At 43.5% G+C, this 27,784-nt stretch overlaps 1 protein-coding gene across 4 annotated transcripts in view; it reads right to left on the bottom strand.

Annotated features, from left to right (window-relative positions):
• Positions 1-27,784, bottom strand: part of COL4A5 (collagen type IV alpha 5 chain) — a 161,224-nt gene that overhangs the window by 40,654 nt on the left and 92,786 nt on the right. For 2 of the 4 annotated variants that reach the window (XM_032227459.1, XM_032227457.1), the window contains exons 19-33: positions 27,522-27,648; positions 27,246-27,419; positions 25,149-25,232; positions 21,631-21,723; positions 19,570-19,640; positions 19,283-19,474; positions 17,697-17,865; positions 16,959-17,051; positions 16,409-16,513; positions 16,125-16,222; positions 14,922-15,072; positions 12,728-12,841; positions 6,631-6,639; positions 3,749-3,916; positions 1,704-1,793 (exon numbers count right to left, since the gene is read on the bottom strand). In XM_032227459.1, the coding sequence (XP_032083350.1) occupies positions 1,704-1,793; positions 3,749-3,916; positions 6,631-6,639; positions 12,728-12,841; positions 14,922-15,072; positions 16,125-16,222; positions 16,409-16,513; positions 16,959-17,051; positions 17,697-17,865; positions 19,283-19,474; positions 19,570-19,640; positions 21,631-21,723; positions 25,149-25,232; positions 27,246-27,419; positions 27,522-27,648 (1,738 nt within the window). The remainder of the gene's footprint in view (positions 1-1,703; positions 1,794-3,748; positions 3,917-6,630; positions 6,640-12,727; positions 12,842-14,921; positions 15,073-16,124; positions 16,223-16,408; positions 16,514-16,958; positions 17,052-17,696; positions 17,866-19,282; positions 19,475-19,569; positions 19,641-21,630; positions 21,724-25,148; positions 25,233-27,245; positions 27,420-27,521; positions 27,649-27,784) is intronic. The other 2 variants (XM_032227460.1, XM_032227458.1) reach the window with 1 other exon arrangement.

Genomic DNA, 27,784 nt, shown 5'->3' on the forward strand with positions numbered 1-27,784 from the left:
TTCTCCCAACAGGCACCAGGATGCCCGTACAGGGGCGTACCGGTTATATCTCACCATTTATCCTTTATCCACTTTATCCTTCACATTATCAACTTACCACATTAGAGATAACCTTAAATTGTCAACAACTATGACAGATAAAGCATTTATCTGGGTGGAATTCCTCTAATCTCATCCTTGTCCATTTCCTTTCCAAACCAACCATGAAGCTTTGGTTAGAGTCAGGGGTGAAATGCTACTGGTTTGGTCTGGCTGGTTCGAACCGGTAGTAAAAAAAATGCTTTAAAACGTTTTTTAAAAAGGTTCCTACCATTGTGAAGCACAGCTGATTGTCAGAACTTTTTTTAACTTAAAAAAAGAAAAAACAGGCTCCAAGGATCAGCTGTGATAATCAGCTGTGCCGTGTGATGGTAGGAACCTTTTTGTGTGTGTGAAATCCAGCTGCTTTTGCATTATGTGTGAGTCAGTTCTGCAGCTTTTGTGATATTTTTGTGTAAAGTGTGATAGTTGCTTTTTGAGCTCTCTGTGACTCTGTGAGGTCCCTGCTTGTTGCCCACCCAATCACATGACCACCAATCCATGCCCACCCAGTCACATGACCACCAACCCACACCACCAAGTCCTGGCCACAGAACCAGTAGGGAAATTTTTTGAATTAGAGTGATTGAATTCAATTAGAATTGAATTTTGAGTTAGAGTGATTATTAACTGGACCACCTTCTCCACCATGGCTGGATGGAGGTCAGCTCTGGTCCCAGGTCAACATTTTGATACAAAAGAACTTTCCATCATAGCTTATTATTGCCGGTTACACATTTAGGTCTACATAATGTCAGCAATGCAAGGTGTAGGAAAACTTTTAGGGTGCACATGGATTTGGAATTTTAAGAGCATCCTGTAGACTCTCTCACAAACTGGTTAGCTTGGATCATAATCAAACTGTTGAACTGTACCAAGATGCTCTGGGGTTTTCTGCCATTCCAACATGTCTTTGTTTTGTTGAGTTTGGAAGTGGCCACAAAGCACTAAATCGCAAGCTGCCACCATGTTAATTTTCAAAAAATATATACAGGGCCTGTTAATGCAGTGTTCTTGGGGGGGGGGGGAATGTCGATGTGATGGAAGGGGAGCTTGGCTTTGAAGCATGCTAAGTAAAGGGTAAAGGTTCCCCTCACACATATCTGCTAGTCATTCTCCTCTCCGTCTCAAAGCCGAAGAGCCAGCACTGTCCAAAGACATCTCCATGGTCATATGGCCGGCATGACTAAACAGCGAAGGCACACAGAGCACTGTTACCTTCCCACCAAAGGTGGTCCCTATTTTCCTACTTGTATTTTTACATGCTTTCGAATGGCTAGGTTGGCAGAATCTGGGACAAGTTACGGGAGCTCACTCTGTTACGCGGCGGTAGGGATTCGAACTGCTGAACTGCCGACCTTTCGGATTGACAAGCTCAACATCTGCATCCCTTTTTTGTTATTATAGCCTTCCATCATTTTTTTAAATGAAAAAGATATAGAAATATGCATGGATGCCAAGTGAAGCACCTACTGGCAACCCCTTATCTTGAAAAACCTGCAGAGTGTGTCTGAAATCAGAATTTCTCTATCTAGAGGCAATAGACCAAAAGTAGACGTGCACTTTTATAGAGTTTAAATGGTGAATTCTAAACTTTAGGGATGGAAAACAAAGAGACCTCTTACCTTTGGACCCAGGGAAGCCATTTCTGCCAGGGGATCCAGGTGTTCCCAGAGGACCAGGTGCCCCCATCACTCCCATCTCACCTTTGCTTCCTGGAAAGCACAGCAAAAGCAGTTTTATTTGGAGCTATACAATCCACCAACTTTCCAAATCTTTTTTACTTCCATCACTTTTCATCCTGAAATTTTTGGCAATAGCAAGACAGTTGGCTAATCACTAATTCAATATCTCTCAACATTGGAAGCTTTCAGATTTGTGGACAATTCTCAGAATTCTGAAAGTTGAAGTCCACATTTTTCATAGCAGCCAAGGTTGCCCTCTCGCTGTGCTCAAATAATTCCCATTTTTCTGTTTGGTGATCCTATTTACCATATTTTTTGGAGTATAAGACACATTTCAGGGTTCCAAATAGCATCCAAAAGTAAATCAGAGTCCAAGGCAGAGGATTCCTCAAAGTTCCAATTTATTAAGAGAGCCATGTTGGCACATCTGGGAAAACCCAAATCTGAAAGTTTCTCTGTTTCCTCCACCCAGTGGAAAGATCAAGATCTTGCCCCTACACCCACAAGCCCATCATATGGTCCAATTTCCCACTGCCATGCTGGCAGTTCCACATATCCAATTCCGGTCAGGTGCAGAGGTGCAAAGACAAAGGATGACCTTGGCTTTCTAGAAAGAATTTTGTTATGGCTACATAGCATCTAACTCCCGTACAATCACCCTCCCATTTTCCCATAATAGAAAATGCATAGTAGAATAATATGAAGTGTGGCAGGCCAAAGATCCAAAAGAAAAGATGGCTGCAGGCCTGACACACCCTTTTCCTCCCCCTAAAAGAGGGTGAAAATTTGGGTGAAACTTATACACTAAATGTAGTCTCACCCACCCACCCACCCCCACCCTTCGGCCTCCGCACATCACCTTTTATACCTGTTCCAGGCTGCAATGATTGCCACGGACCTTCGCCCCCAAAATGGAGCTTTTGGAGGCTGAAAAGGCAGCCGCTCAAATGGAGCTTTTGGCAGGTGAAAAAGCAAAGTGCAGAGGCCAAAATGGCAACCCAGAACAGCTGTTGCTTTATCGGACTGGTTCTGCGCTTCGCCTGCACTATTCACTGGAGCCCTGGGATGATCAGCTGCATTTTTGAAGCTGTGTTTCTGCCCCAACGAGGCGCATGCAAACCTGTTGCTAAAGTTCACCTCTGGGAACAGCTGATTGGGGGGATTCTGGGAGGCTGATCCACCCGCCAATCAGCTGCTCCTGCTGAATCAGGCTAATGTGCCAAAGCTGATCAGGCTATTTGCTAAGGATGCTAGTCAGATGAATACCGATAGATGCTGGTAGGCAGAGGTAGAATTTTTTTCTTATTTTCCTCCCCAAAAACTAAGGTGCATCTTATACTCCAGAGCGTCTTATATCTGAAAAATAGGGTAATTTGGGACAGCCATCTTAGGAGCATCGTGAGCATGTGGGAAGTCCATGCTGCTGACTCTGCAGCAGAGATCAGAAAGGATTCAACTAGGGGTGGGTTCCAGCTACTGCCTATTTGCTCAGGGACGCGCTGTGTGTGCGCTTACACTTCACATGTGCGCTTGATGCACACCATGTGCACATGCACAGTATGAAAAAATGCTTCTGCGCATGGACAGAAGCAAAAAAAGGAAAGATGAAACCAGTTCGGGGCATGGCAGGCAGAGTTACTACCTACCTGTCTGAACCCATCTGAACCGGTGGGAACCCATCTCTGGATTCAACTCTCCATAAGAAGATGTTGCCTCTCTTGCTTCAGTGAGAGCAGCATAACTGAATATAACTGGGAAGCTTTTAATTCTTTGAGGGCTTCCAGACAGCAAGAAACCTTGAAATGTTCTGAGCGCATCACCTTTGAAATGAGTCTATGTTTTGATTGGTGAAGGACATCTCCCTATTGTTTTCCATTCATCAAGACACCCCATTATGAACTTTATGTCTATGCAATTATCAAACAGTACTGTGAAATGAAAGCGCCTCCTATCTACACAACCACAGTAGCACAAAATATATTTACCTGGTATGCCTGGAGTTCCATCTCGTCCTGGAGAACCGGGGGAACCTGGTGACCCTGGAAGACCAGGTGGTCCAGAAAAGCCTGGGTTGCCCCTGTCACCTGGAGGACCAGGAACACTAAATCCTGGTTGCCCAGGATCTCCTTTCTCGCCAGGGATGCCTTGATTTCCTAGGAGAAGTTGTCAGAATACAATCCTTTAATTATAGTTTTTTCTAAATCTGTTGCTAGTTCATCCTTCCCTCAACTTCATGCTTTGCAGGTATTTAGGTTTTAACCAGTGGTGTATCAACTATTCAGCAGACTAAGCACATGCTCAGGGCACCAGGCCCAAGGAGGCACCACAAAGTTGAGAAAGAAAAAAAACAATGAAGATTTGTACAGTATGTACAAAGGAGGGGGGCACCAAGATTTGTTAGTGCTTGGGGCACCAGTGAGTCTTAATCTTCCATTGGTTTTAACTCCTAGAATTCCTCAGCAAGCATCGTGTGGACTCCCCGCAAAGACAGACGCATGTTGATTCTTCTATGTAGATTTCTTTATTGTTCCACACCTATACACAGAATCTTGCCAGATTGAAGTAGATTAGCACCTACGTCAAGCATGTACTCTGGGAAATGTTCGGGAGTTGTTGTCTTTTTCCTCACACATAATCTCTGGGCTGAGCTGCCTCTTATTCCTCTGGAATGCACCTCTCCCTCTTGGAAATCCAGACTACATTCCCTCACACATGGTTATTGCTGAGAATTCTGGGAACTAAGATTCAAGTGTGCTATTGTTCCGACTCTAGGGGCTGGTACTCATCTCCATTTCAAGCCAAAGAGCCAGCACTGTCTGAAGACGTCTCCATGGTCATGTGGCTGGCATGACTAAACGCCAAAGGTGCATGGAACACTGTTACCTTCCCACCAAGGGTGGTCCCTATTTTTCTACTTACATTTTTTATGTGCTTTTGAACTGCTAGGTTGGCAGAAGCTGGGACAAGTAACGGGAACTCACTCCGTTATGTGGTGATAGGGATTTGAACTGCTGAACTGCCGACATTTCTGATCGACAAGCTCAGCATCTTAGCCATTGAGAAAATTAAAATATAAACTCCAAGAGAAAAATGGAAATTATACAAGAACAAAACTAAACCAAATAAAGAGATTAAAAATGTAGATACAGAACATGCACAAAAAAACCCCCCAGAAAGAGATATTACCCAACCATTTGAGCACTGACAAATATATTGCTACAACAAAAGCCTTTTCCCTTTGCAAGGCAGCTCTCAGATTTACAAACCTCTACATCTATTCTAAGAAGCTTAGCCAACCACCAGGCATCAATGCTGCAAAAAGACTGACTGAGTAAATGTACTTCTAAAGACAGAAGTCCAGCCTATTCATTCATTCCAAAAAGATTAAAATGTCTAGTTGCTAACAATTCTCTCTCATTATACTTCCAACTTCAAAACAAAACAAGAACTTTGTGCATCTCATGAGCTCTCTTAAAGCTCATGAATAGCTAACTTCTGAAAAGGCTTATTTGTTTCTTGGATTTTACCATCCTTTTGTAACCATTATCTGACCTATGGTTCTCAACCTTTTATAATCTACACCCTCATTTGAAAAACAAAACTTTCACATCCCCTTCAAACTAGCTGCCTCCAATTATTTCCGTCAAAAACGTAAAAGGATCAAAACCCCAAAACTAACACAGAAAAAAACAAATTGTAATTTTTATTGTTGTTCAGTCACGAAGTCATGTCTGACTAACTCATGGCGACTCCATGGAGCAGAGCACACCAGGCTCCCTTGTTCTCCCCTGTCTCCTGGAGTTTGCCCAAATTCATGTTTTTTGCATCCATGACACCAATTAACCATCTCATCCTCTGCTGTCCCCTTCTCCTTTTGCCTTCCGTCTTTCCCAGCATCATTGTCTCCAAGGCGTCCTCTCTTCTCATTAGTTGGCCAAAGTATTTGAGCTTAGATTCAATATATGTCCTTCCAAAGAACACTCAGGGTTGATTTCCTTTAGGATTGCCATTTTAATAAACCCTATTTATTTCTGTGAGTCCCTTGGACTGCAAGGAGATCAAACCGGTCAGTCCTAGAGGAAATCAACCCTGACTGCTCTTTAGAAGGCCAGATCCTGAAGATGAAACTCAAATACTTTGGCCACCTTATAAGAAGGAAGGACTCCCTGGAGAAGAGCCTCATGCTGGGAACGATTGAGGGCAAAACAAGAAGGGGACGACAGAGAATGAGGTGGCTGGATGGAGTCACTGAAGCAGTCGACATTGAGCTTAAATGGACTCCAGAATATGGCAGAGGAAAGGAAGGCCTGGAGGAAGTTGTCCGTGGGGTTGCGATGGGTCAGACACTACTTCGCAACTAACAACAACATCATCTTAATTTTGGATAGTCTAAGTTTGGCGTTTTTGAATCTGACTTTTAAATTCTGTAGCAAATACTATCAGCTGATGAACTTAAGATTCTCTTAGTTTATGGCTTTTGAATTAAAGGGTTCAGTTCAGAAAAGTGGATATGTATGAAATTTTATAACAATAACGTTTATTTTCAACTCCAAATTGGCTATTGCTTTTTCATTCCTAGTTCTTTCTGGATTTCAGCTTCTCAATTCTTCTCTTCCTTTCCCCACCTTTTAGAAGAAGAAATGACCTTTCTGAGACACCCACCCCCCAATTCTCTTGAGATCTTGATATCTCAAGAATCCATAGTTTAAAGAATCCCTCTCAAGAAATGAAAACCAATACCTCAGAGACAGCATTTTATATAGATGTACTTAAAAAAAAAAGGTAAATAGAAAACAAATCAATGCATTTAAGTAGCAGGGGAAAACAAGCAAGCAAAAAAGGACCTTAGATGGAGAAACTACTGTACCTGATTGGCCTGATTGGTGATCATGGAAAGAATTCATCAGGAAGTTGAAACACAGCAAAAATTCAGAAGAACGCCGTTAGGGTTAGGATACAAAGGTTAATACACAGACGTTTGAACAAAACCCACACAAATCTTTCTCAATTTGTGCTGGACTACAGCTCCCATCCACCAGACAACCATGACCTTGGGAGGTTCCATAGAGGACGACTGGGATCTAAGTTCAATGCATATGCTAGAAAGGCTGATCCATTCAAAAAAGTGGGCAACCAACTCGACTGAGCCACCATAGAATGAATGGTTTATCATGGATTCTATCTTGTGTTATCTACTTCAAGGGGGCAATAGAACACTTAAATCAAAGAAAGTGGAACAGACATCATGATCATGTTTTCCAGTGGGCCATAATCACCAGATTAGCAAACAGAATTACTCTATTTTTTGGAGTATAAGATGTAACTCCCCCCCCCCTAAAAGAGGGTGAAAATTTGGGTGCGTCTTATACACCGAATGTAGCCCCACTCACCCACTGGCCCCCACTCTTTGGCCTCTGCCTCCCAGCAATTTACCTTTTTGCAGTAAATGGGGGAAATGGGGCTCACAGAGTCTGCAATAGGCTATGGCAATCCCTGCAGCCCAAAACAGCTAATGATTGGCCCTTGCTGAAATTGAAAGTGAAAGTTGCTGTTTGCTCCACAAGGCAAATTGCTGGGAAGCAGTGGCAGATTTTTTTTCTTGTGCTAATCAGACTGTTTGCTGCAAGGAGGTAAGTCAATAACTATAAACGTCTATAGAGTGTTCAAATGATTAGACTTCTTTTTTAAAGACTGCTTTATTATTGTTCTAGACAGCTTAACAAAATGAAGGGGAAGAAGGAGCTTTTTAAAATAAATGCTTGATCAGAAGACGCTGTGCTATTGTATCTTCTTTTAAATAGCAGAGAATAACTATACTTCCAGAAAGCACATCAATTTTAACAGCATCCATACAAGTATAGTTTGAAATGTACCACTACAAGCAGTGTATATTGTCTGTACTGTTTGCTGTTTGTTGCAAGGAGGAAAATTGCTGGGAGGCAGAGGCAGATTTCCCCCTCTTGTTTTCCAAAAGCTAGGTGCGTCTTATACTTCAGAGCGTCTTATACTCTGAAAAATACAGTAAATATAGACATTCCTATAATGGTCTCTTATTAATGACATTCAATAAAAATTCCCTTATTTTTTTGACTTCAATAATAAGATAGTCACCATAACTATGATGGTCTATGGCCTCATCATCCCTAGCCACTGGTTATACTGGTTGGGACTTTGGAAGTTTCAATTCAATTATTTCTGGGAGCCACAGAGTGAGGGAGGCGGAGCAGTGGTGTACTGTAAAGCTCAGTATTATTTTTTTGTGGTTTATTTTTTAATATTTTGGAGGATCCTTTCCACCATCTCTTTTAAAGCAAATCTTCTCCAAAAAACACCCATAATTACAGGGCGCTAAGACCCACCGTGGAAAACATTAACCAAGAAGGATGTTCCAAGCCTTAAGATACCAAAAATGGCATCATTGCTACCTTACATTATCAGCAGGAAAAGCTAAAGTTTGTAAGAGAAGGATGAGATGACATTACAGCAACATTAACAGCGACAGACGGAGTTCATGCAGGTTGATAGTGTTAAAGTTTTAGCCAGGCATTGATTTTCACAAGAGGAGAAAAGACAGGTAAATAATACCCAATGATACAGATATTTGAGATACGCAGAAGCAGTGATCCTGTGGGAGGAAAAATAAATATGTGCAGAATAAAAACTCATCCACTATGACGTGGTAGACCAGGTCCAGTGCTTGACAAACAGGTGAGTGAGTGGTAGTTCAAGTGAGGGGATGCAGATTGTGGCTGCATCTCCATTAATGGCTGTGCTACATGCAGTGAGTCATTTGAAGTGCTTGGATGCATCATGTAGGGAGGGGAGGACAATCCTAAGAGACCCATTTCCAGTCCTCAAAGAAAATATTGAAAAGATCTGCAGAGCAGCAAAGACCCACAAGATTATGGATCAGAGAACAGAGGTGGTATTCAGCAGGTTCTGACCAGTTCTGGAGAACTAGTAGCGGAAATTTTGAGTAGTTCAGAGAACTGGTAAATCCCACCTCTGACTGGCCCCGCCCCCATCTATTCTCTGCCTCCCAAGTCCCAGCTGATTGGGAGGAAATGGGGATTTTGCAGTATCCTTCCCCTGCCACACCCACCAAGCTAAGCTCACAGAACCAGTAGGGAACTATTCTAAATATTGGTCTACATCAGTGGTGAGTTGCAGATGGTACGCCCCGGTACGGGCGTACAGGAGCCAGCCCGGAGCACTGGATACTGTTCCGGTACAGTGCTCCGGAGGGCCCACTTACCCACCTGAGTTCCTTACCTGTGTTTTAAGGCTTCTGTGCTTCCGCACACACGCATGGAGCGTACAGTGCTTGCACGACACTCTGTGGAGCATTGCGGACTGTTGCGGAGCGTTGCAGAGGTGCTAAGATGCATGCGTACACTGCGCGCATCCGCGAGGACACCACCGGGCCCATTTCAACCGTACCAGTTGGAACGGGATTTGAAACCCACCACTGGTCTACATAGTGGCTAGCCCTGATGATGTTACCTACTAATGAAATATCTGCAAGATATTTTTAGCTAATGAAATATCTGCAAGAAAACATCAAGCTCAGGGAGTACCAAGGTCCCCTCATAGCAACCCTAAGCTACAAATATTCTCCTTTATTAGTGAAATAATTTCTACTGTTCCCAAGAAAGCTACCATGTCCATATCCATAGGATTCAAGTTCAGATGGAATAATGGAACCTTTCCCAAATACTAAAACTGCCAGTCACACAAAATGTGGTTGTTTTCGGCTGTCATCATTGCAATCTCATGCAATGGACAAGTGCCAAAACGTCAAAATGTCAAACATATCCCCAGATAGCTATAATAACATCCTGAAGATCAACTTAGGTCTGAGATGGCAAACCTATGGCAGTAGTGCCACATGTGGCACACGTGTGCCATCACCAACTGCTCTTCTGGATTATCTTTGCACAATATTGCAAAGATGAAGAAACACTGCAAGATGAAGAGATAATTAAGAAGATACTAGACCAATGATGGCATATGTGCCAGAGCTCTGGCAATTCGGCCACTGGTCTTTGAGTTTCTGGGGCTCCGGAATACATGAAGAGCAGGTGGCCAGCATGCATGCACACATCTAAAGCCAGAAGACCAGATGGACAGGGTGCAGACACACCCCGGCCAGCTGGTCTTTGGATTTCCGGGCAAGCACATTCCAGTTTGGCACTTGGTGCCAAAAAGGTTCCCCATCACTGTCTTAGGTTCTCATCTGAAATATTGCCACAATCTTTTGCAAGAATGAGAACAGCAATAACAGAATAAGAGTGTTGGGAAGGACCTTGCAGGTCTTCTAATGCAGGGGTCTCCAACCTTGGCAACTTTAAGACTTGGCTGGCTGAGGAATTCTGGGAGTTGAAGTCCACAAGTCTTAAAGTTGCCAAGGTTGGAAAGCCTTGTTCTAATCCAACCCCAGGCTCAAACAGGAGATCCTATATACCATATCACTAAAGCATTGTGAGTTTTGTGCTCTTTGAAGGCTTCAGGCTTTATTTAGGCAGTGCCACAGATGCTACTGTGATGACCCAGGGCGTGCCACAAAGGCAACAAAGCCAGAGAACTGGTATGAGTCCCTTTATTAACACCAACTGTGCCCCCAATGTCCCATTTACTCTTCGGTCTGAAGAAAAACTCTTCCACAAACCTGTTAACAGCCTTTGACTAAAATTACTCCAGTCCCAATGTTGTAAGCAGAAAATTTCAAACTATGAACCCAGCAAGGCAAGATAAGGTAATTAATCCGGCAGGGCAAGCAACATAAGGAGTTCCAGAAGTGAGGTAGCACGGCAGTAAATCAAACTGGTTGGGAGGATGCCAGGAACTCATATAAGCAGTTAAACTCAGCTTTTGTTCCCGACAACAGTCCCTTCCATTAGCCTCTCCTTTAAACTCCATCCCCAGGTGTGCCTTGTAAAGGAAATCAGGGCCTTTTCCTCCCTCGTAAGCCACACAACCCACATTGCTCTCTTCTCTGTTCTTCCCTACATGCCCTAGGATGAAGAGGGGATGAGCTTTGGTCTTCATCTGAAGCCCGTCTCCCTTGTTCTATCTCTCCCCTGCTCTGCCCTTCCCCAGTTTCTTCCACAGCCAACGGAGCCATTCTCCTGCTCTCTGTCAGCTGTTTGTCTTCCATCTTAGAGTCAGACTCTGATGAAGGCATGACAGCTACATTGCCAGGTCCGACCCAATGACCATATGATGAAGGCCAGGTATATTGCCCCAATCAATGATCCATTGACATGGTGAACAATTTTGCAGGCATTTAGTAACTCTCTGTAAAATCTCGTCGCTCCACAGCCCAGAAATGAAAGATATTTTCTTCAGTTGTCTTTTTTAAAAAAATAGCAACAATGAAATGGATATAATAGCAAATGAAAGAGACACACAATGTTGGGTGTACTTTGCCGCGTGGTTGTGAGCATGCAGTGAATCTTAAATTTCCAGGCACAGATTTTCTTGAGAGAAATAGAAACGAGGAGCTCACATTTTGCAGAATCGTGGTTTAAAATCAACCTGTGCTTTACAAACCATGCATGGTGTACAAGAAGAACCAAGTGACACTGAAATTAATAGAGAAGAGATTTTGGTGCAATTTATCTGATAATGCTACTACTATGGCTGAGGGTTTAGGATGCAATGTTTCTCAAATTAAGACCCTCTTAAATGCAACCTATTCTTAGAGCCCAGTAAAGTTTCCATCATATACTTATTAAAGACTTAGAATAACAATTCACATTAATTCCTAACATATTCTTCAAGTAAAGGAAAATTGCATTCATAGAAAAACAATAGCTAGATGTAAGTTCAGATATCTCTCAACTTAAAACCATTTATATCTTTTGTAGACTTCCACGTATCTAATGAAGAACTTTTTTCGGCTACCCTGCAGCTATTGGTCATTTCAACAATGGTTTTATATCACAGAAAGGCCTAGATTTACAACAGTTCATTTAGCAACCGTTCAAAGTTACAACACTGAAAAAAGTGACTTAGGAGCATTTTTCAGTTGCAACCTTTACAACATCCCCATGATCATGTGATCACAATCCAGACGTTTGGCAACTGGTTCACATATATGACCGTTGTTGTGTCCCAAGGTCATGTGATCCCCTTATGCAAAGTTCTGACAAGCAAAGTCAATGGGGGAGACAGATTTACTTAACAATCTGGCTACTAACTTAGTAAGTGCAGTGATTCACTTAGCAACTGTGGCAACAAAGGTCATAAAATGGGGCAAACTTCACTTAGCAAATGTCTGAGAACAGCAGACATTTTGGGCTCAATTGTGGTCATAAGTTGAGGACTATCTGTATACCATGTTTCCCCGAAAATAAGATAGGGTCTTATTTTCTTTTGACCTCTGAAATTAGCGCTTGGCCTTATTTACAGTAAGGTCTTATTATTTTGGAGGTGAAGGAGGTGGTGATCGTAGTCACCTCACAGCTGCTGCTGTGTTCCAATATTTTTGGGGAGGGATTATTTTTGGGGGAGAGCTTATTTTAGCACATGCGCTCAAAAGCCCAATTGGTCTTATTATCCAGGGAGGATTTATTTTCATGGAAACAGGGTATATCTATGGAGGACAAGCTATGCATCGATTGCATATTTTATCCTCCTTCATTTATTTAGGATTGTTTTAATATTTAAACATTAATTATCCAATTTATTTAGCTCAACTGAACTTTATGTAAAGCAACTCAAAAGCAACATTGCATTCCTTTCATTCAAAGCCCAACTTTCCCAATCCAACCTTTTCCAGATGTGTTGAGACTATAATTCCTATAATTCCCAGATGGATGTTGGCTTGAAAGTTTCCAAAAGAGTTGGAGAGTGCTAGATTGGGGAAGACTGCTCTAGATAAAGAATTCCCCTTCAGGAATTCATGCTGACAATTCTAATTCCAATTGTCTCACTTAGTAATGGGTTAGGTAGACTCTTACCTGGTGGTCCTGCTGGTCCTGGAAGACCAGGCGGACCAGGTGGTCCTTGGGCACCACTTCCTGGAATCCCTGGCGGTCCAACCAGCCCAGGCTGGCCACGTGGCCCTGGATCACCTAAGAAGAAGAGCCCAAGAAACTAAATATTTCAAATGTTACATATGTTCTTAGAAATAACATACTGAAATATGCACGACCCAACGTTCAATGAACTCTTAAGTGTCTTTGAAGCAGCTGAGAGGACAAAGTTCCCCATCCATTATTGACTCTATTCAATAATTCTTTTATTGAAAACTGGCTGGCCAGGAAAGGAAGGGAACATTTTTCTTTTAGAAATGTACCTACCTGGATCTACAGTGAGACACCAGCCATAAGAAGGCAGTAGAGTGGCTATGATTAACCAGGATACTTTTGAGAACATTGACCATAGTATCCTTCTGGACCACCTTCAAGAGTCAGGGTGTGGGGCATGGTGTTGCACTGGGTTAGGGTGTTGGATGAGCTGGAAAAATGGATTAAGATTCTAAACATGTCCATATTTCGCCTAGGTTTCTGCTGTGTAGTTTCATGTTTCATATTTATCTTTTTTTTAAATCTAGGTTATCTGACCAGTCTGGACTTACACCTGCAAATGGGGATGGCTCGATGTCTGGCAAACAGACAGATGGATTGATAGATAAGATAGATAGATAGATAGATAGATAGATAGATGGATGGATGGATGGATGGATGGATGGATGGATGGATGGATGGATGGATGGATGGATGGATGGAGGGATGGAGGGATGATGGGATGGATAGACGGCAGACAGATGGATAGATAGATAAGATAGATAGACAGACAGACAGAAGGATGGCAAACAGATGGATAGATAAGATGATAGATAGATAGATAGATAGATAGATAGATAGATAGATAGATAGATGGCAGATAGATAGATAGATAGATAGATAGATAGATGGCAGAAAGATAGATAGAAGATAGATAAATAGATGGTAGGTAGGTAGGTAGGTAGGTAGGTAGGTAGGTAGGTAGGTAGGTAGGTAGGTAGGTAGATACTGTAGATAGATAGATAGATAGATAGATAGATTAGATAAGATAGATAGATAGATAGATAGATAGATAGATAGATAGATACAGACAGACAGACAGACAGATAGATAGAAGGATGGCAGAAAGATAGATAGAAGATAGATAAATAGATGGTAGGTAGGTAGGTAGGTAGGTAAGTAGGTAGATAGATACTGTAGATAGATGATACATAGATAGATAGATAGATAGATAGATAGATAGATAGATAGATAGATAGATAGATAGATATGGATAATAGGTAGAATCACACTTCTAGACTTAGCAATGATTGTATATTTAGAGAAGGAATAACATTTTTTGAAACTCAATCTCCTTCCTGGTGTTCTGTTCTCATCAACAGGTATGGTCAACTATCACATTTGACAACTGTAGTCCAGTGACATCTGGAGGACACAGTTTGCTCTACTTAGCAACTGATTCTCTTGACCTTGTCTGGAGTCAAAACTAAATGGAATGAGCCTTTACAGGATAGGCGCTAAGCCAAACCAGGCCAAGAGGCGGTAATGAAGATAATGGAAGGACTATTATCAAAAAATCAACCTGGCCCTATCTGTGAAATCATCAGGAGTGGAATGCAAATCAAAGAAAAAAAATTATGTTGTCTTAAGTCAAAGGAATAATGTAAAGGTAAAGGTTCCCCTCGCACATATGTGCTAGTCATTTCTGACTCTAGGGGGCGGTGCTCATCTCTGTTTCAAAGCCGAAGAGCAAGCGCTGTCTGAAGAAGTCTCCATGGTTTTGTGGTTGGCATGACTAAATTTACCTTTTACCTTCCCACCAAAGGTGGTTCCTATTTTTCTACTTGCATTTTTAACGTGCTTTCGAACTGCTGGGTTGGCAGAAGCTGGGACAAGTAACAGGAGCTCACTCCGTTATGTGGCGCTAGGGATTCGAACCACCAAACTGCCAACCTTTCTGATTGACGAGCTCAGCGTCTTAGGCACTGAGCCACCACGTCCCTAATAATCTCATTCTGCATGGGTCCAAAAAGATGCAAAACAGTCTACAAGCATAGAGAACAAGAAGATAGCCTCATACTGAATCCCTGCATTTAAGTCAGACTCATCTGCATTCACTGGTGCCACCACCAAGTAGTCCGTGTACCTTTAGTTCCAGGAACTCCATCAAATCCTGCCCGTCCTGGGGACCCTGGGTTTCCTGGGAAGCCAGGCACACCTTTGGCACCTTGTGCTCCTTTGAAACCCGGTGGTCCAGGTGGCCCTGTGGGTCCTGGAACACCAAATCCTCGTTCTCCCTGAAATGCCAGATAGCAGAAAGTTAGTTCAGAATATTTGTTCTCAACTCTGCAGTCTGTCCTATGATTCTTACTGTTGTATTGGACTGCCTTGCTTAAAAAAGAGATGTGTAAACAACTTTGATTGGCCTGTTCATGTTGTGGCTCGCCAGCAGCCAGAGGTTCTAGCAGCAGATTCAGACAGTGAGGTGGTTGGGGAGGAACATGGGCCAGTCCTGGCGTCTGGGGAAGGCTCTGATGAGTTGCTCTGCTTCAGAGGCAGAGAGGGTGCCAGGGCTGTCTGACAGTTATCAGCTGCCTTCAGAGTGGGAAATCAGTGGGGCAGAAGAACAGCTGAAGCCTGTCCCCAGTGTGTGCATGTGCAGAGCTGCCAGGAGAAAGGAACAGCTAAGGAACAAGGGTCGACTCAGGAGTAAAGCCTCAGGTGGATGGTGAATGGCCCCTCCCATAAGGAATAAAGAGGAGCGAAAGGGGAAGGGAGTTTGCAGGAGACAATTAGTTCAATTCAATTCAGAGTGAAGATCTGTTCCTGACTTCCTTCCAAGTATTGTCTGCTACAGAGTGGCATTTGGAAGATATCGGCCTGGCAGCTCTCCAAGCCTGACAAAGGTCTGTAGTTGTGAAATCCCACGAAAGACTGCTTGTCAGGACTTTGCTGGAGAGGAATTCATTTTATACTAAATAAAAGAGGTTTTATTAGGATGAGGAGTTGGGTTTGTGGTTTTGGGAAGCCTAGGTCACAACAATTCAGTTCAGTTTGCCAGGGGTGGGATTTGAAGGTTCTCTGAACCAGCCATAACGTTAGCTACCGGTTCTCCCAAACCCGGGCGAACCTGTAGCAACCCACTCCTGATTCTGGATTTCCTTCATAAAACCAGGGAGACTAATCAGTCTAAGGTCCAAGACCATCTTTACACCAATTAATTCACCTTCCCTGACCTGATGCCCCTGAGATGCATTGGGATTCCAGTCCTTCAACCTAGCACAGCTATCTGGAACACACCAGGTGGTGAAAGACAAAGGGAATCTTTTACACAAAAACAAGCACAGACCTTCTGTCCTTTTTCTCCAGGCAGTCCAGGGGCTCCATCAGCTCCTGGTCTTCCAGAGTTTCCTGGAAGTCCAGGTTCTCCTGATAAACCAGGCAAACCTTTAAGAAAAAGGTGAACAGATTAGAGGGCAAACAATCAACTCCAACCCGATCCAATAAAATCTTCCCTTCCCTTTGTTCCCTTCCCTCCCGCTCCCTCTCTTTTTACAGCACGCTGTCATCTATTGGCAACTCCTGCTCCAACCAGTACATTACACTGCCTTTACAGAACACGAATGGACCAACCTTTGGGCCCTGGTGGGCCTGGGAGTCCAATGCCAGGGAAGCCGGGTTCACCTTTTTGGCCAGTGATTCCTGGCAACCCAGGTGATCCAGGCTGACCAGGTTCTCCTGGTAAGAAAAGAATAGAATAGAATAAGAGAGTTGGAAGGGACCTTGGAGGTCTTCTAGTCCAACCCCCTGCCTAGGCAGGAAACCCTACACCACTTCAGACAAATGGTGATCCAAGATCTTCTTTAAAACTCCCAGCGTTGGAGGATTCACAACTTCTGGAGGCAAGTTGCTCCCTCACTTCATGGGGCTTGCCAATTTTTATCTTTTATTGTGAAATCTTTCTTTGATTGTTGTCAGACATCCTTCAAGTTTAATAAATAACAGGTGGATAAAAAGGCCAAATCCAGTCTAAGCATCTGGCTAACTGTACAACCAACTAGAGTAACAATTCACAAAATACCCGGGACAAGAAGTGGATGGTTGGACCGTAACCTAAAATCCCTTCCTCTGGAAACAAAACAGACTTTGTTATATGTTGTCAGGAAATATGGCAGCTTTTTACCTGGGAAACCGTTTTCTCCATTTCTGCCTGGAGGTCCCGGAAGCCCTGGAGGTCCTCTTTCAGGAATAGATTGGGCAGGCTCGCCTTTGGGTCCTGGAAGTACCAGAAAAAACAGGAAGAAGAAAGCTGCTTATATTTCATAACAAAATCCAAACAGAATGGGACCATCCTCCCATATTTTGTATTCTAGATTGGTCTTTTGTTTTTTTGTTGGTAGGATGGATTTGCACAGAGAGAGAGAGGGAGGGAGGGAGGGAGGGAGAGAGAGAGAGAGAGAGAGAGAGAGAGAGAGGGAGGGAGGTGGAGCCTGGGCATCTATCAGCTCTCAGATGGAGAGTCAACAGCCCCCAGGTCTGGAGGTGGCTGATGAGGAAGAGGAGGAATAGCTGGATCCAGTGCCTGACACGTGGATGCGCAGAAGGCAGAGGAGAGGAGAGCAGTGGAAATCCATGGGCTGATCCTTGGGAAGGAAGAGCCACTGCTGCTCGTCAATCCCACTCTAGCTCTGGGGTTAAAAGTCAGGGGGTGGAGATGAATAGATGTGGCAGACAATTATTCATCTCCCCGCTGGGCAGACTTGTTAACCTGTGGTGAGAGAGAAACTTTTTGCCAGGGCTGCTGGTGCTCCTAATAAAGGAATCTTTGAGTTATCTTCAGAGGGTTTGTCGTGTTTGGGGAGCTGTTGTCAGAACACTGAGCAGGCAGTTTGTAATAGGCATCTAGGAGGAAGATACCTACCTGGAGCACCTGGAGCACCTGGACGTCCAGGAACGCCTTGAAAACCCTTTTGTCCTGGAGGTCCTTGTGGTCCAAATCCAGGAGGCCCTGGAGGCCCTCGCTCTCCACCAAGCCCAGGAACACCTGGTTCCCCAGAAGGGCCTCGGTCTCCTTTGAAAGCAATGCTACCCTAGGGCAACAAAAAAGACTATCTTGATTACGCTATCGTGAAACCCTTCGGTTGCTTTTACCATGATCTGGTAGCTTCTAGGATCACACACTTTACTGACCCCAAAGCAGGGCTGAAATGCTACCAGTTTGGACCGGATCGCCTGAACCAGTAATAAAAAATGGTACAGGTTCGCCTGAACCAGTAATAAAAAAATGCTACCAGTTCACCCAAACTGGTAGTAAAAAATGCTACCAGTTCACCCAAACTGGTAGTAAAAAATGCTACCAGTTCGCCTGAACCAGTAGTAAAAAATTCTACCGGTTCACCCAAACTGGTAGTAAAAAATGCTACTGGTTCGCCTGAACCAATAGTAAAAAAATGCTATCGGTTCACCCAAACTGATAGCAAAAAATGCTACCTGTTCATCTGAACTGGTAGTAAAAATGCTACTGGTTTCCCTGAACTGGTAGTAAAAAAATGCTACCGGTTTGCCTGAATTGGTAGCATTTTTTACTACCAGTTTGGTTCCAACGATCAGCTGTGTGACAATCAGCTGTGCTGTGCAATTCAGAAATCACACAGCACAGCTGATTGTCACACAACTGATCGTTGGAACTACCAGTTCACCTGAACCGGTAGCATTTTTTACTACCAGTTTGGCTGAACCAGTAGTTCTGATGATCAGCACCTGAGATGTGCGTGTGTGTAAAGTGCGCATGCACATGGAAAGCAAACCAGTAGCAGACTTCACCCCTGCCCCCAAACAATCTGTCAACCCACCAAATGATTATGCCATTTACTAGAGAAGGAGTGAACCAGGTGACCAAAGGCAGGAGAAGTCTATGAAATCCAAATGTCTTGCCCTTGGAACATTGTTATTACTACTATTTCCTTGCTGCCTACCTCACCATGGGGCTCTTTGGATGGCTCCCAACCATACAAAATGAAGACATAAAAAGGAAGTTTAAACCAAATGAAATTAAAATAGAACAACCAAATTAACAAAAAGAAAACAAGGAAAACACATGAAGCCATAGCAAAACTAATCAAGAGCTGTGATGGCACAGTGGTTAGAATTCAGTTCAGTTCCTAAAGACATTTCCTCCATCAGCACCTAGTTCAGTGGTGGGATACCGTTCTGGTACGGTGCTCGGAAAGGACCACCCGCCTGCCTGCGCTCCTTACCTGTATTTGAGCTAATCGGGGCTTCTGCACACACACATGGAGCGTACGGCGCCTGAGTGATGCTCCGCCGAGCAGGTGGAGCATCACGGGCGGTAAGTACATGTGGTGGATGCCCAGTCCTGTTGGACCCTGCGCTGGGATCTGGAACCCACCACTGACCTAGTTATTCCTGGGCTATTACACTTGGAAATTCCCAATCGAGGCTTATCATCATAAGATCTCCAAAATTATGCCATCTTCACTGACTTACCGGCTCGCCCTTGGGTCCGGGAAGACCTGGGAGTCCATCTTTTCCAGGAGAACCGTCTAAACCAGGCAGCCCTGGAGAACCTGGGAAACCTGGATTTCCCTTTTCACCTTTCATTCCAGGGAATCCAATCATGTCACCCGGATCACCTTTAGCACCAGCACGTCCAGGGGGACCTGTAGGTCCGGGAGGACCCTAGAGACAAAGCAAGAAGGGTTTTAGTCCCTTGGGATTGCAGGCCGTTGGTCCTTTGCTCTCCCTCCCTTCCTAAGGAGAGCCACAATGCTTACTTGAGGCCCGATTAGTCCAAAGACACCAGAAACGCCTTTGTCACCTTTTGGCCCCTGAAAACCAGGAGCCCCTGGGATCCAAAACAGAAAAAAAGAAATTAATGGCACGGGAAAGAAAACGTTATCCCCCATGTCCCAAAGGATTTTGGGGGGAGATTCCTCTCCCTGAAAATGTTTCATTTCTCATCCTAGCAGCTGAAGAAGCTTCTTGGATGAGAAGTGAAACATTTTCAAGGGTGGGGGGGGGGGGAAATCAAGCAAGTCCAGGTGCCTCTTGAAAAAGCGGTGTTGGGAGAATCCTGACCTGGATGATTGAGAATCTCCACATACAAACAACTTTAACCTTAGACTGTCTACTGTTGACCTCACCCCATTCCTAAGAGGTCTGCAAGGGGCGTGGATAAGCACACCAGCCTGCCTACCGTCCCTGTCCTAATGTTCCTTTTTATTCGTATCCACTTCATGTATACATAATCACGTTTATACTTATATCTGTTATCTCATTTATGCTTGATGAAATAAAATAAATAAATAAAACAAAACATTATCCTCATGGATAATGAGGCCATGTTGGCCTGCAGGGCAAGGAGGGGCAACTTAAAGGCCTACAGCTGGCAACACCTGGTTTTCCAAAAGCATTACCCAAACTCAGCAGCGCAATGCTCCCAAATAGCTTGCAAGGTCTTTACCGAGCACAGTGTTTTTTTAAAACTTGTTGACACTGATATGGGACTTAACTCCCAGAATATCCCAGCGAGCATTCTGGGAGATGATATCCGCACATCCTGGACAGTTTAAAAAAAAACATACTGTTAAGAGAACTCAAAAAGTTTTTTTTACAAGACTCTTTCTTCCCATTCTCTGAGAAACCTGGGGATGCTTAATATTTCAATCTTATCAATAGCTACTATTATGGCATTTGTTTCTCCTTCAATCCTACATTCAATTTAATGCAAACAGAGGAAGCTGAGTTGGTGGGCAAATCTACGGGGAAAGTGTGATGTATTCTCCCACAATGCTTTACTCCTCAGAACAACAAATTGATTGTACCAGCTTTTCCTCACATGAACCTCTTTCTCCACATATGGAACCAACTCCAAATTCCCAGCCAGCATGGCATAGCCACTCTGGAAAATTTTAGGAATTGAAAGGCTGCACATCTAGAAAGAAGCCACGTTTGAGAAAGACTAGGCTGATGTTTGTTTTTCCTCATACTTTTAGGTAAAAGGTAAAGGTTCCCCTCACACATATGTGCTAGTCATTCCTGACTCTAGGGGGAAGTGCTCATCTCCGTTTCAAAGCCGAAGAGCCAGCGCTGTCCGAAGACGTCTCCGTGGTCATGTGGCTGGCATGACTAAACACCGAAGGCGTACAGAACACTGTTGCCTTCTCACCAAAGGTGGTTCTATTTTTCTACTTGCATTTTTTTAGATACTTTTGAACTGCTAGGTTGGCAGAAGCTGGGACAAGAAACAGGAGCTCACTCTGTTACACGGCGCTAGGGATTCAAACCGCTGAACTGCCGGCCTTTTGATCGACAATCTCAGCGTCTTAGCCACTGACCCACCGTGTCCCAGTTATTCCCAACTGGAATTAGGATTCCAGTTCCCAACCAGCATAGCATAGCCACTCCCAAAAACTTTAAGAATTGAAAGAAGCCACATTTGGGAAAGGCTAGACCATTGTTTGTTTTTCCTCATACTTTTACCCCTCCCTCCATTCACATGTTCCATGGAGTGGTGGTAATTTCTGCAGCATGCAAGCAAGGCTGCTCATGATGAGGTTATGTCCAATTTAGGGCGTGTCAAATTTTTCAACTTTTAATTTCCAAACATTATGGGTGTTCAAAAGTTGCAGCATGCCTTGGAAATGGTAAAAATATTTTGGTTACTTTAATACAATTTAGATGTGCTTGGCAAGTAACTACATAAGTATCATAACTTGTTGACATTTGTTTGTTTCATTTCCTATGCAATAATGCAACAATTCAGAGTTATTGGATAGCAAAGTCTTGATGGGCAGAAAAAAGAACAGAAAACGAGACGAGCCACAAACGTGTACCTGGATCTCCAGGGAGCCCAGGAAACCCCTTTTCTCCTGGAGGGCCTGGGATGCCACTCCCGATGCAGTTAAAACAGGTATCTCCCTTGTCACCTTGAATTGCAAGACACACAAATATCAGGGTTCCAAATAACATCCAAAATTAAATCAGAGTCCAAGGCAAAGTATTGCTCAAAGTTCCATTTTTTAAAAAAGAGTCATGTTGGCACATCTGGGAAAACCCGAATCTGAAAGCTTCCTGGTTTTCCCCACCCAGTTGAGAGTTCATGATCTTGCCCCCACACCCACAAGTCCATCACATGATCCAATCTTCCACTGCCATACTGGCAGTTCCACCCATCCAGTTCCGGTCAGATGCAGAGGTGTAGAGAGAAAGGATGACCTTGGATTCTAGAAAGGAATTTTATTTTGACAACATCACATTCTACTCTTTACTATATCCCCTCCCAATTCCCCACTAATGAAACAGCATAGAAGAAGAGAATATTAGTGTGACAGGCCAAAGATCCCAAAAGGAACCGGCTGCAGGCCTGACAGGCGGCCTCTCCTCAAAAGAAAAAATGTTTCCTGAAAAGAGAAATGAATTGAATGAGTTGAATGCAAGAAATGCAATAAAGAGGGGGGAAACAGAAAATAAAAAAGTATTAATATATAAGTATATGTTCAAGAATGAAATATAGAGAACAAATAGCTAGGACATGATAATGAAATTATAACAGGGTTTGCAGCAATGCCATCCTGAAAATACACCAGCTCAGAGTTGAAAAGAGATAACTACAATAACAGAAAAGGAAAGGAAGAGAGGAGGGGAGGGGAGGAGAAGAGAGGAAAGGGGAGAGAAGGAAGAAAGAGGAAAGGAGAGGAAGGAGGGAAGGGATAGAAAGAGAAGGAGAGAGGGCAGGAGGAGGAAGAGGAAGAGAGGAGTAGGGGAGAGGCAAGGGAAGAAGGAAAGGGAAAGGAGGGAGGAAGAAAGTAGAGAAGGGAGGGAGGATGAAAAGAAAAAATAGGGTGGTGATAATACAAAATAGGTGTATGGGATGGTAAGCAAAGCAACCCAGAATGTATATTTTAACCCTTTATATGGAAAAATAAATATGCAAAAGCGATAAACAATAACTACGTGAATGTATACTTGTAACTATATATAAGAGAATAAAAATAAAAACTTATTTAAAATGCAGTAATACAAACATGCCAGTGAAAATAATTCAGACAGCATCTCCGTGCAAAAATTGGTTCTCTCGATTAGACGCCTGGGTAATCAATCAAGCTCTTTCTGAGGTTGGTTGTTCGCTTCCAGACATTTCATTACCAGACTAGGTAACATCATATTGTATAAACCAGTGGTTCCCAATGTGGGGACCATGTTCCACTGTTTGGTGGGGGGAATTCGATTTTTAATGAGGGGCAATTTGAACATTTAAACCAAGTTAATGGCCTTTTAGGCTTCCTCCGTGTGAGCAGAGTTCACTTTTAGAGTAAAGTATGAATTATTATATGTCACAGGGAGGCATCAGGATTTTAGAGATGCTTAGTGGGGCATGGCCCAAAAAAGGTTGGAAACCACTGGTAGAAACAGAGGCACAGGATGAAGATCACGTGAAGGATTAGTGCTGCTTTACAAAACCCTAGTAAAACCGCACCTGGAATTCGGCAACCAATTTTGGTCACCATACTACAAAAAAGATGTTGAGACTTTGGAAAAAAAATTCAGAGAAGAGCAACTAAGAGGATCAAAAGCCTGGAGATTAAAACCTAGGAAGAACGGCTGCAGATTTTGGGTCTGGCTAGCCCAGGGGCGTCAAACTGGTGGCCCGCAAGTTGGAATGCGTCAAGCACAGGCCACGACCCCTCCAGCTCCTCGAAGGGAAAAACCATTTATGATACGTCATATGACAGCAACGTGACATAGCAAGTTTGACACGTCTGGGCTAGTCCATCTTCAAGTTGCCAAGGTTGAGAAACACTGGGCTAGTCTAAAGAAAAGAAGAATTAGGGGAGACATGACAGCAGTATTCCAGTATTTGAGGGGCTACCACAAAGAAGAGGAGGTCAAATTATTCTCCAAGGCACCAGAGGGCAGGAGAAGAAACAACGGTTGGAAACCAATGAAAGAGAGAAGCAACCTGCAATTCAGGAGAAACTTCCTAACAGTGAGGACAATTAACCAGTGGAACAGCTTGCCTCCAGAAATAATGGGTGCTCCATCACTGGGTGTTTTGAAGAAGAGTCTGAACTCTAAATAGTCACTTATCTAAAATGGTATGCTTGAGCAGGGGGCTGGACTAGAAGACCTCCAAGGTCCCTTCCAGCTTATTCTATCCTATCCTATCCTATCCTATCCTATCCTATCCTATCCACAATGTAAGTAAATGTTTGTTTGTTTGTTTTGTTTTGTTTGTTTTGCCTTTATTTGTATGCCGCCCTTTTCCCTGGGGGGACTCAGGGCGGCTCACAATTCAAAAGAGGGAGGGGGAGAAGACAAACAATAGACAATACAGCATGTTAAAAAGAAAACACAACAATCGCACAATTCGAGTGGGGCTACAATCTTAGCCCCAGGCCAGCTGGGACAGCCAGATCTTTAAAGCGGCGTGGAAGGACTGGAGGGTGGTGAGGGTCCGAATCTCCACGGGGAGTTCGTTCCAAAGGGACGGAGCAGCCACCGAGAAGGCTCTCCTCCGGGTAATTGCCAGTTTGCACTGGCTAGAAGATGGGATTCGGAGGAGGCCTAATCGATGCGATCGTATCGGTCTAGTGGAGGTAATTTGGCAGTAGGCGGTCTCTCAAGTACCCAGGCCCACTACCATGAAGGGCTTTATAGGTGATAAGTAGCACCTTGAAGCGCACCCGGAGATCAACAGGTAGCCAGTGCAGCTCGCGGAGGATAGGTGTTACGTGGGTGAACCGAGGTGCACCCACAATCGCTCGCGCGGCAGCATTCTGGACTAGCTGGAGTCGCCGAATGCTCTTCAAGGGCAGCCCCATGTAGAGCACGTTTTTATTGGATTTATATGCCGCCCTTCTCCCAAAGGACTCAGGGCGGGGTAAAACATTAAAAAAACACATATTACAAAAGTTTAAAAAAATTTGATAGAGTATCCAAAAAACAAACCCATGTGGGGTTTGTTCCCTGTTTACATACAATAGCTTGCCCTACCCTTATTGGTGAGGGTGTAGTTTTCTACTAAGAGCAACCTAAAATCACGTCCTAAAATGCCTTCATTGTATCTAGATATTTATTAATTTGCAGGTGGTTTTTTTTGGTTAATAGTGGTTTACAGCATCATCAGAGACTATTTTAATGACCACTTGTTTTGTTTTTGTCCTCCCCAATTTTGTGGCAACCAACAGCTAAAACTCCTGAGAGGCATTTCAAAGGAAGCTTGTGAATGTTACAGGGGGAAGAATGGTTGAATAGCCGCTCCAACAGCAGCAGCAATAAGACAATCCAAATTCCAAACTGATTCCGCAGATCTCGGTCTAATCAAAAAACGAACAATCCTTTAGATTTATACCTTTCTGGCCTCTTTCTCCCGGAAAACCTTGTTCTCCGCCCTTTCCTTGAGGGCCAGGAGGTCCTCGCTCACAAAGCCGATCAACTGAAAGAACAGAAAACAAATGAGAGTCAAGACAAGGTGTCAATTTTACAGGAAATGAATGCTGGGAAAGTTCAGAGGAGCTTCTCATTCATAAAAAGAGCTTCAAAACTTGCATCCTTGGTATCCATTCTGAATTCTGACAAAGAAAATGGACATGATTTGTTTAGTTATTTCTTAAATTTGTATGCTGCCGAACTTCCAAGTAAAAAACCATTTAAAAATACAGTAAAAATCAAAACTAAAGAATAAATAAAAATAGTGTGTTGGAAATTCCTGGAGGGTTTGGACCACAATGCTTAGAATTCTCGGGTGTACAGTCAACATTGTGGAATTTCAGGATCCTGGATTGAATCAATAATATTTATCTGGCCAGCAAAAATGTAAAAGACTAAAAACAGAATGACAATCTGGGTCTTCATTTTACCCACCTCGGAAGGATGGAAGGTTGAGTCAACCTTGAGCTGCTGAGATTTGAACTGCTGAACTGCAGTCAGGTGAAGTAGCCTGCAGTGCTGCACTCTAACCACTGCATCTATTCTATTCCATTCCATTCCATTTTCTATTCTATTCTATTTTCTTTTCTATTCTATTCCATGCCATGCCATTCCATTCTGATTTCTTATTCTATTCTATTCTATTCCATTCCATTTTCTATTCTATTTTCTTTTCTATTCTATTCCATGCCATGCCATTCCATTCTGATTTCTTATTCTATTCTATTCTATTCTATTCTATTCTATTCCATTCCATTTTCTATTCTATTTTCTTTTTTCTATTCCATGCCATGCCATGCCATTCCATTCTGATTTCTTATTCTATTCTATTCCATTCTTTTCTATTTTCTATTCTATTCCATGCCATGCCATGCCATCCCATTATGATTTCTTTTTCTTATTCTATTCCATTCCATTCCATTCCATTCCGTTCTGAAAAAAGTGACTTATGACCGGTTTTTATAGCAGTTAGACTTATATACCGCTTCATAGGGCTTTCAGCCCTCTCTAAGCGGTTTACAGAGTCAGCATATTGCCCCCAACAACAATCCAGGTCCTCATTTTACCCTCCTCGGAAGGATGGAAGGCTGAATCAACCCTGAGCCGGTGAGATTTGAACAGCCGAACTGCAGAACTGCAGTCAGCTGAAGTAGCCTGCAGTGCTGCATTTAACCACTGCGCCACCTCGGCTCTCTTTTATACTTATGATGATTGCAACATCCCCAAGTCACATGATCCAAATTCATGGCAACTGGCATGCATTTGTGTCAGCTGCATTTGTCCCGGAGTCATGTGATCAACCGCTTGCAACCATTCCAAGTGGCTTCCAACAACAAAGTAAATAGGGGAAGTCAGACTGTCTTAGCGACCACATTATACACTTAACTACTGCAATGATTCGCTCAACAAATGTGGCAAAAAGTTCATAAAATGTGGTAAACAACTGCCTTGTTTAGATCTGGAAATTTTGGACTCAGTTGTGACCCTGAGTCAAGGACTGCTTGTAAATATTGACGACTGTCATTTTTCAACATTTGCTTCATTTTCTTGGCAGCCCTACCTGGTGTCCTTTTTGTTGTTGTTGTTCAAGAAGGAAAAGGAATATCCTGTTTCCCAGAAAATAAGACCTCCTGGGATAATAAGCCCAATTGGGCTTTTGAGCGCATGCACTAAAATAAGCCCTTCCCCAAAAAGAAGCCCTCCCCCAAAATATTGCAGCACAGCTGCAATGAGATGACCACACTCGCGGCCTCCTGCATCTCAAAAATAATCAGACCTCCCCGAAAATAAGGCCAAGCGCTTATCTCGGGGGGGTCAAAAGAAAACAAGACCCTGTCCTTATTAGACTTATTTTCGGGGAAATACGGTATCTATCTATTTCAGCCTCTCCAGCCTGTATCTTTCCCTTCTCACACACATGGATCAACACAGTCCTAATGCCCGAAGGGTAGCAAGTTGTGGGAACTGACAGAGATGGATGATCAGCAGTTGATGGGCGATGGTCAGAAATATTACTTACCAGGTGGGATGGTTGATCCTGGTGGTCCTGGGGGCCCTGGCAGTCCTGGGAGCCCTCGCTGTCCATCAATTCCTGCCTGTCCTGGTATAGCGATCCCAGGAAGGCCCTGATCCCCTTTCTGTCCTCTTTCGCCAGGTAATCCAGGTGAGCCTGGAGGTCCTACACTTGGAACTCCTACAGGGAGAAAAATGATTATAAAGGGGAGGTTGGTTTGGAAGGGAGAGATACATCAGATATATCAGAAGTGCTAGACGAGGAAAAGGTGCACTATCTTACCTGGGGTTCCCGGTAAACCAGGAGGGCCCACGGGGCCAGGATAACCACGGTCTCCTTTGTTTCCAGGATATCCTGCTACTCCTTTACTACCCTTTGGTCCCACTGTTGTACCTGGCCTTGGAATCACCTGATGTAGCCCAAGGAGCAAAGAAGAATGTTAGTTATTTAAATATAGGGCATGAAAGAAATGGGATTCTTCCAAACTACATTGGAATAATTCCATGATTTCGACTCCAAAAACATCACCATGAATGACGCATCCC

This window comes from Thamnophis elegans, chromosome 12, assembly GCF_009769535.1.
Source record: "Thamnophis elegans isolate rThaEle1 chromosome 12, rThaEle1.pri, whole genome shotgun sequence".
Lineage (NCBI taxonomy): Eukaryota > Metazoa > Chordata > Lepidosauria > Squamata > Colubridae > Thamnophis > Thamnophis elegans.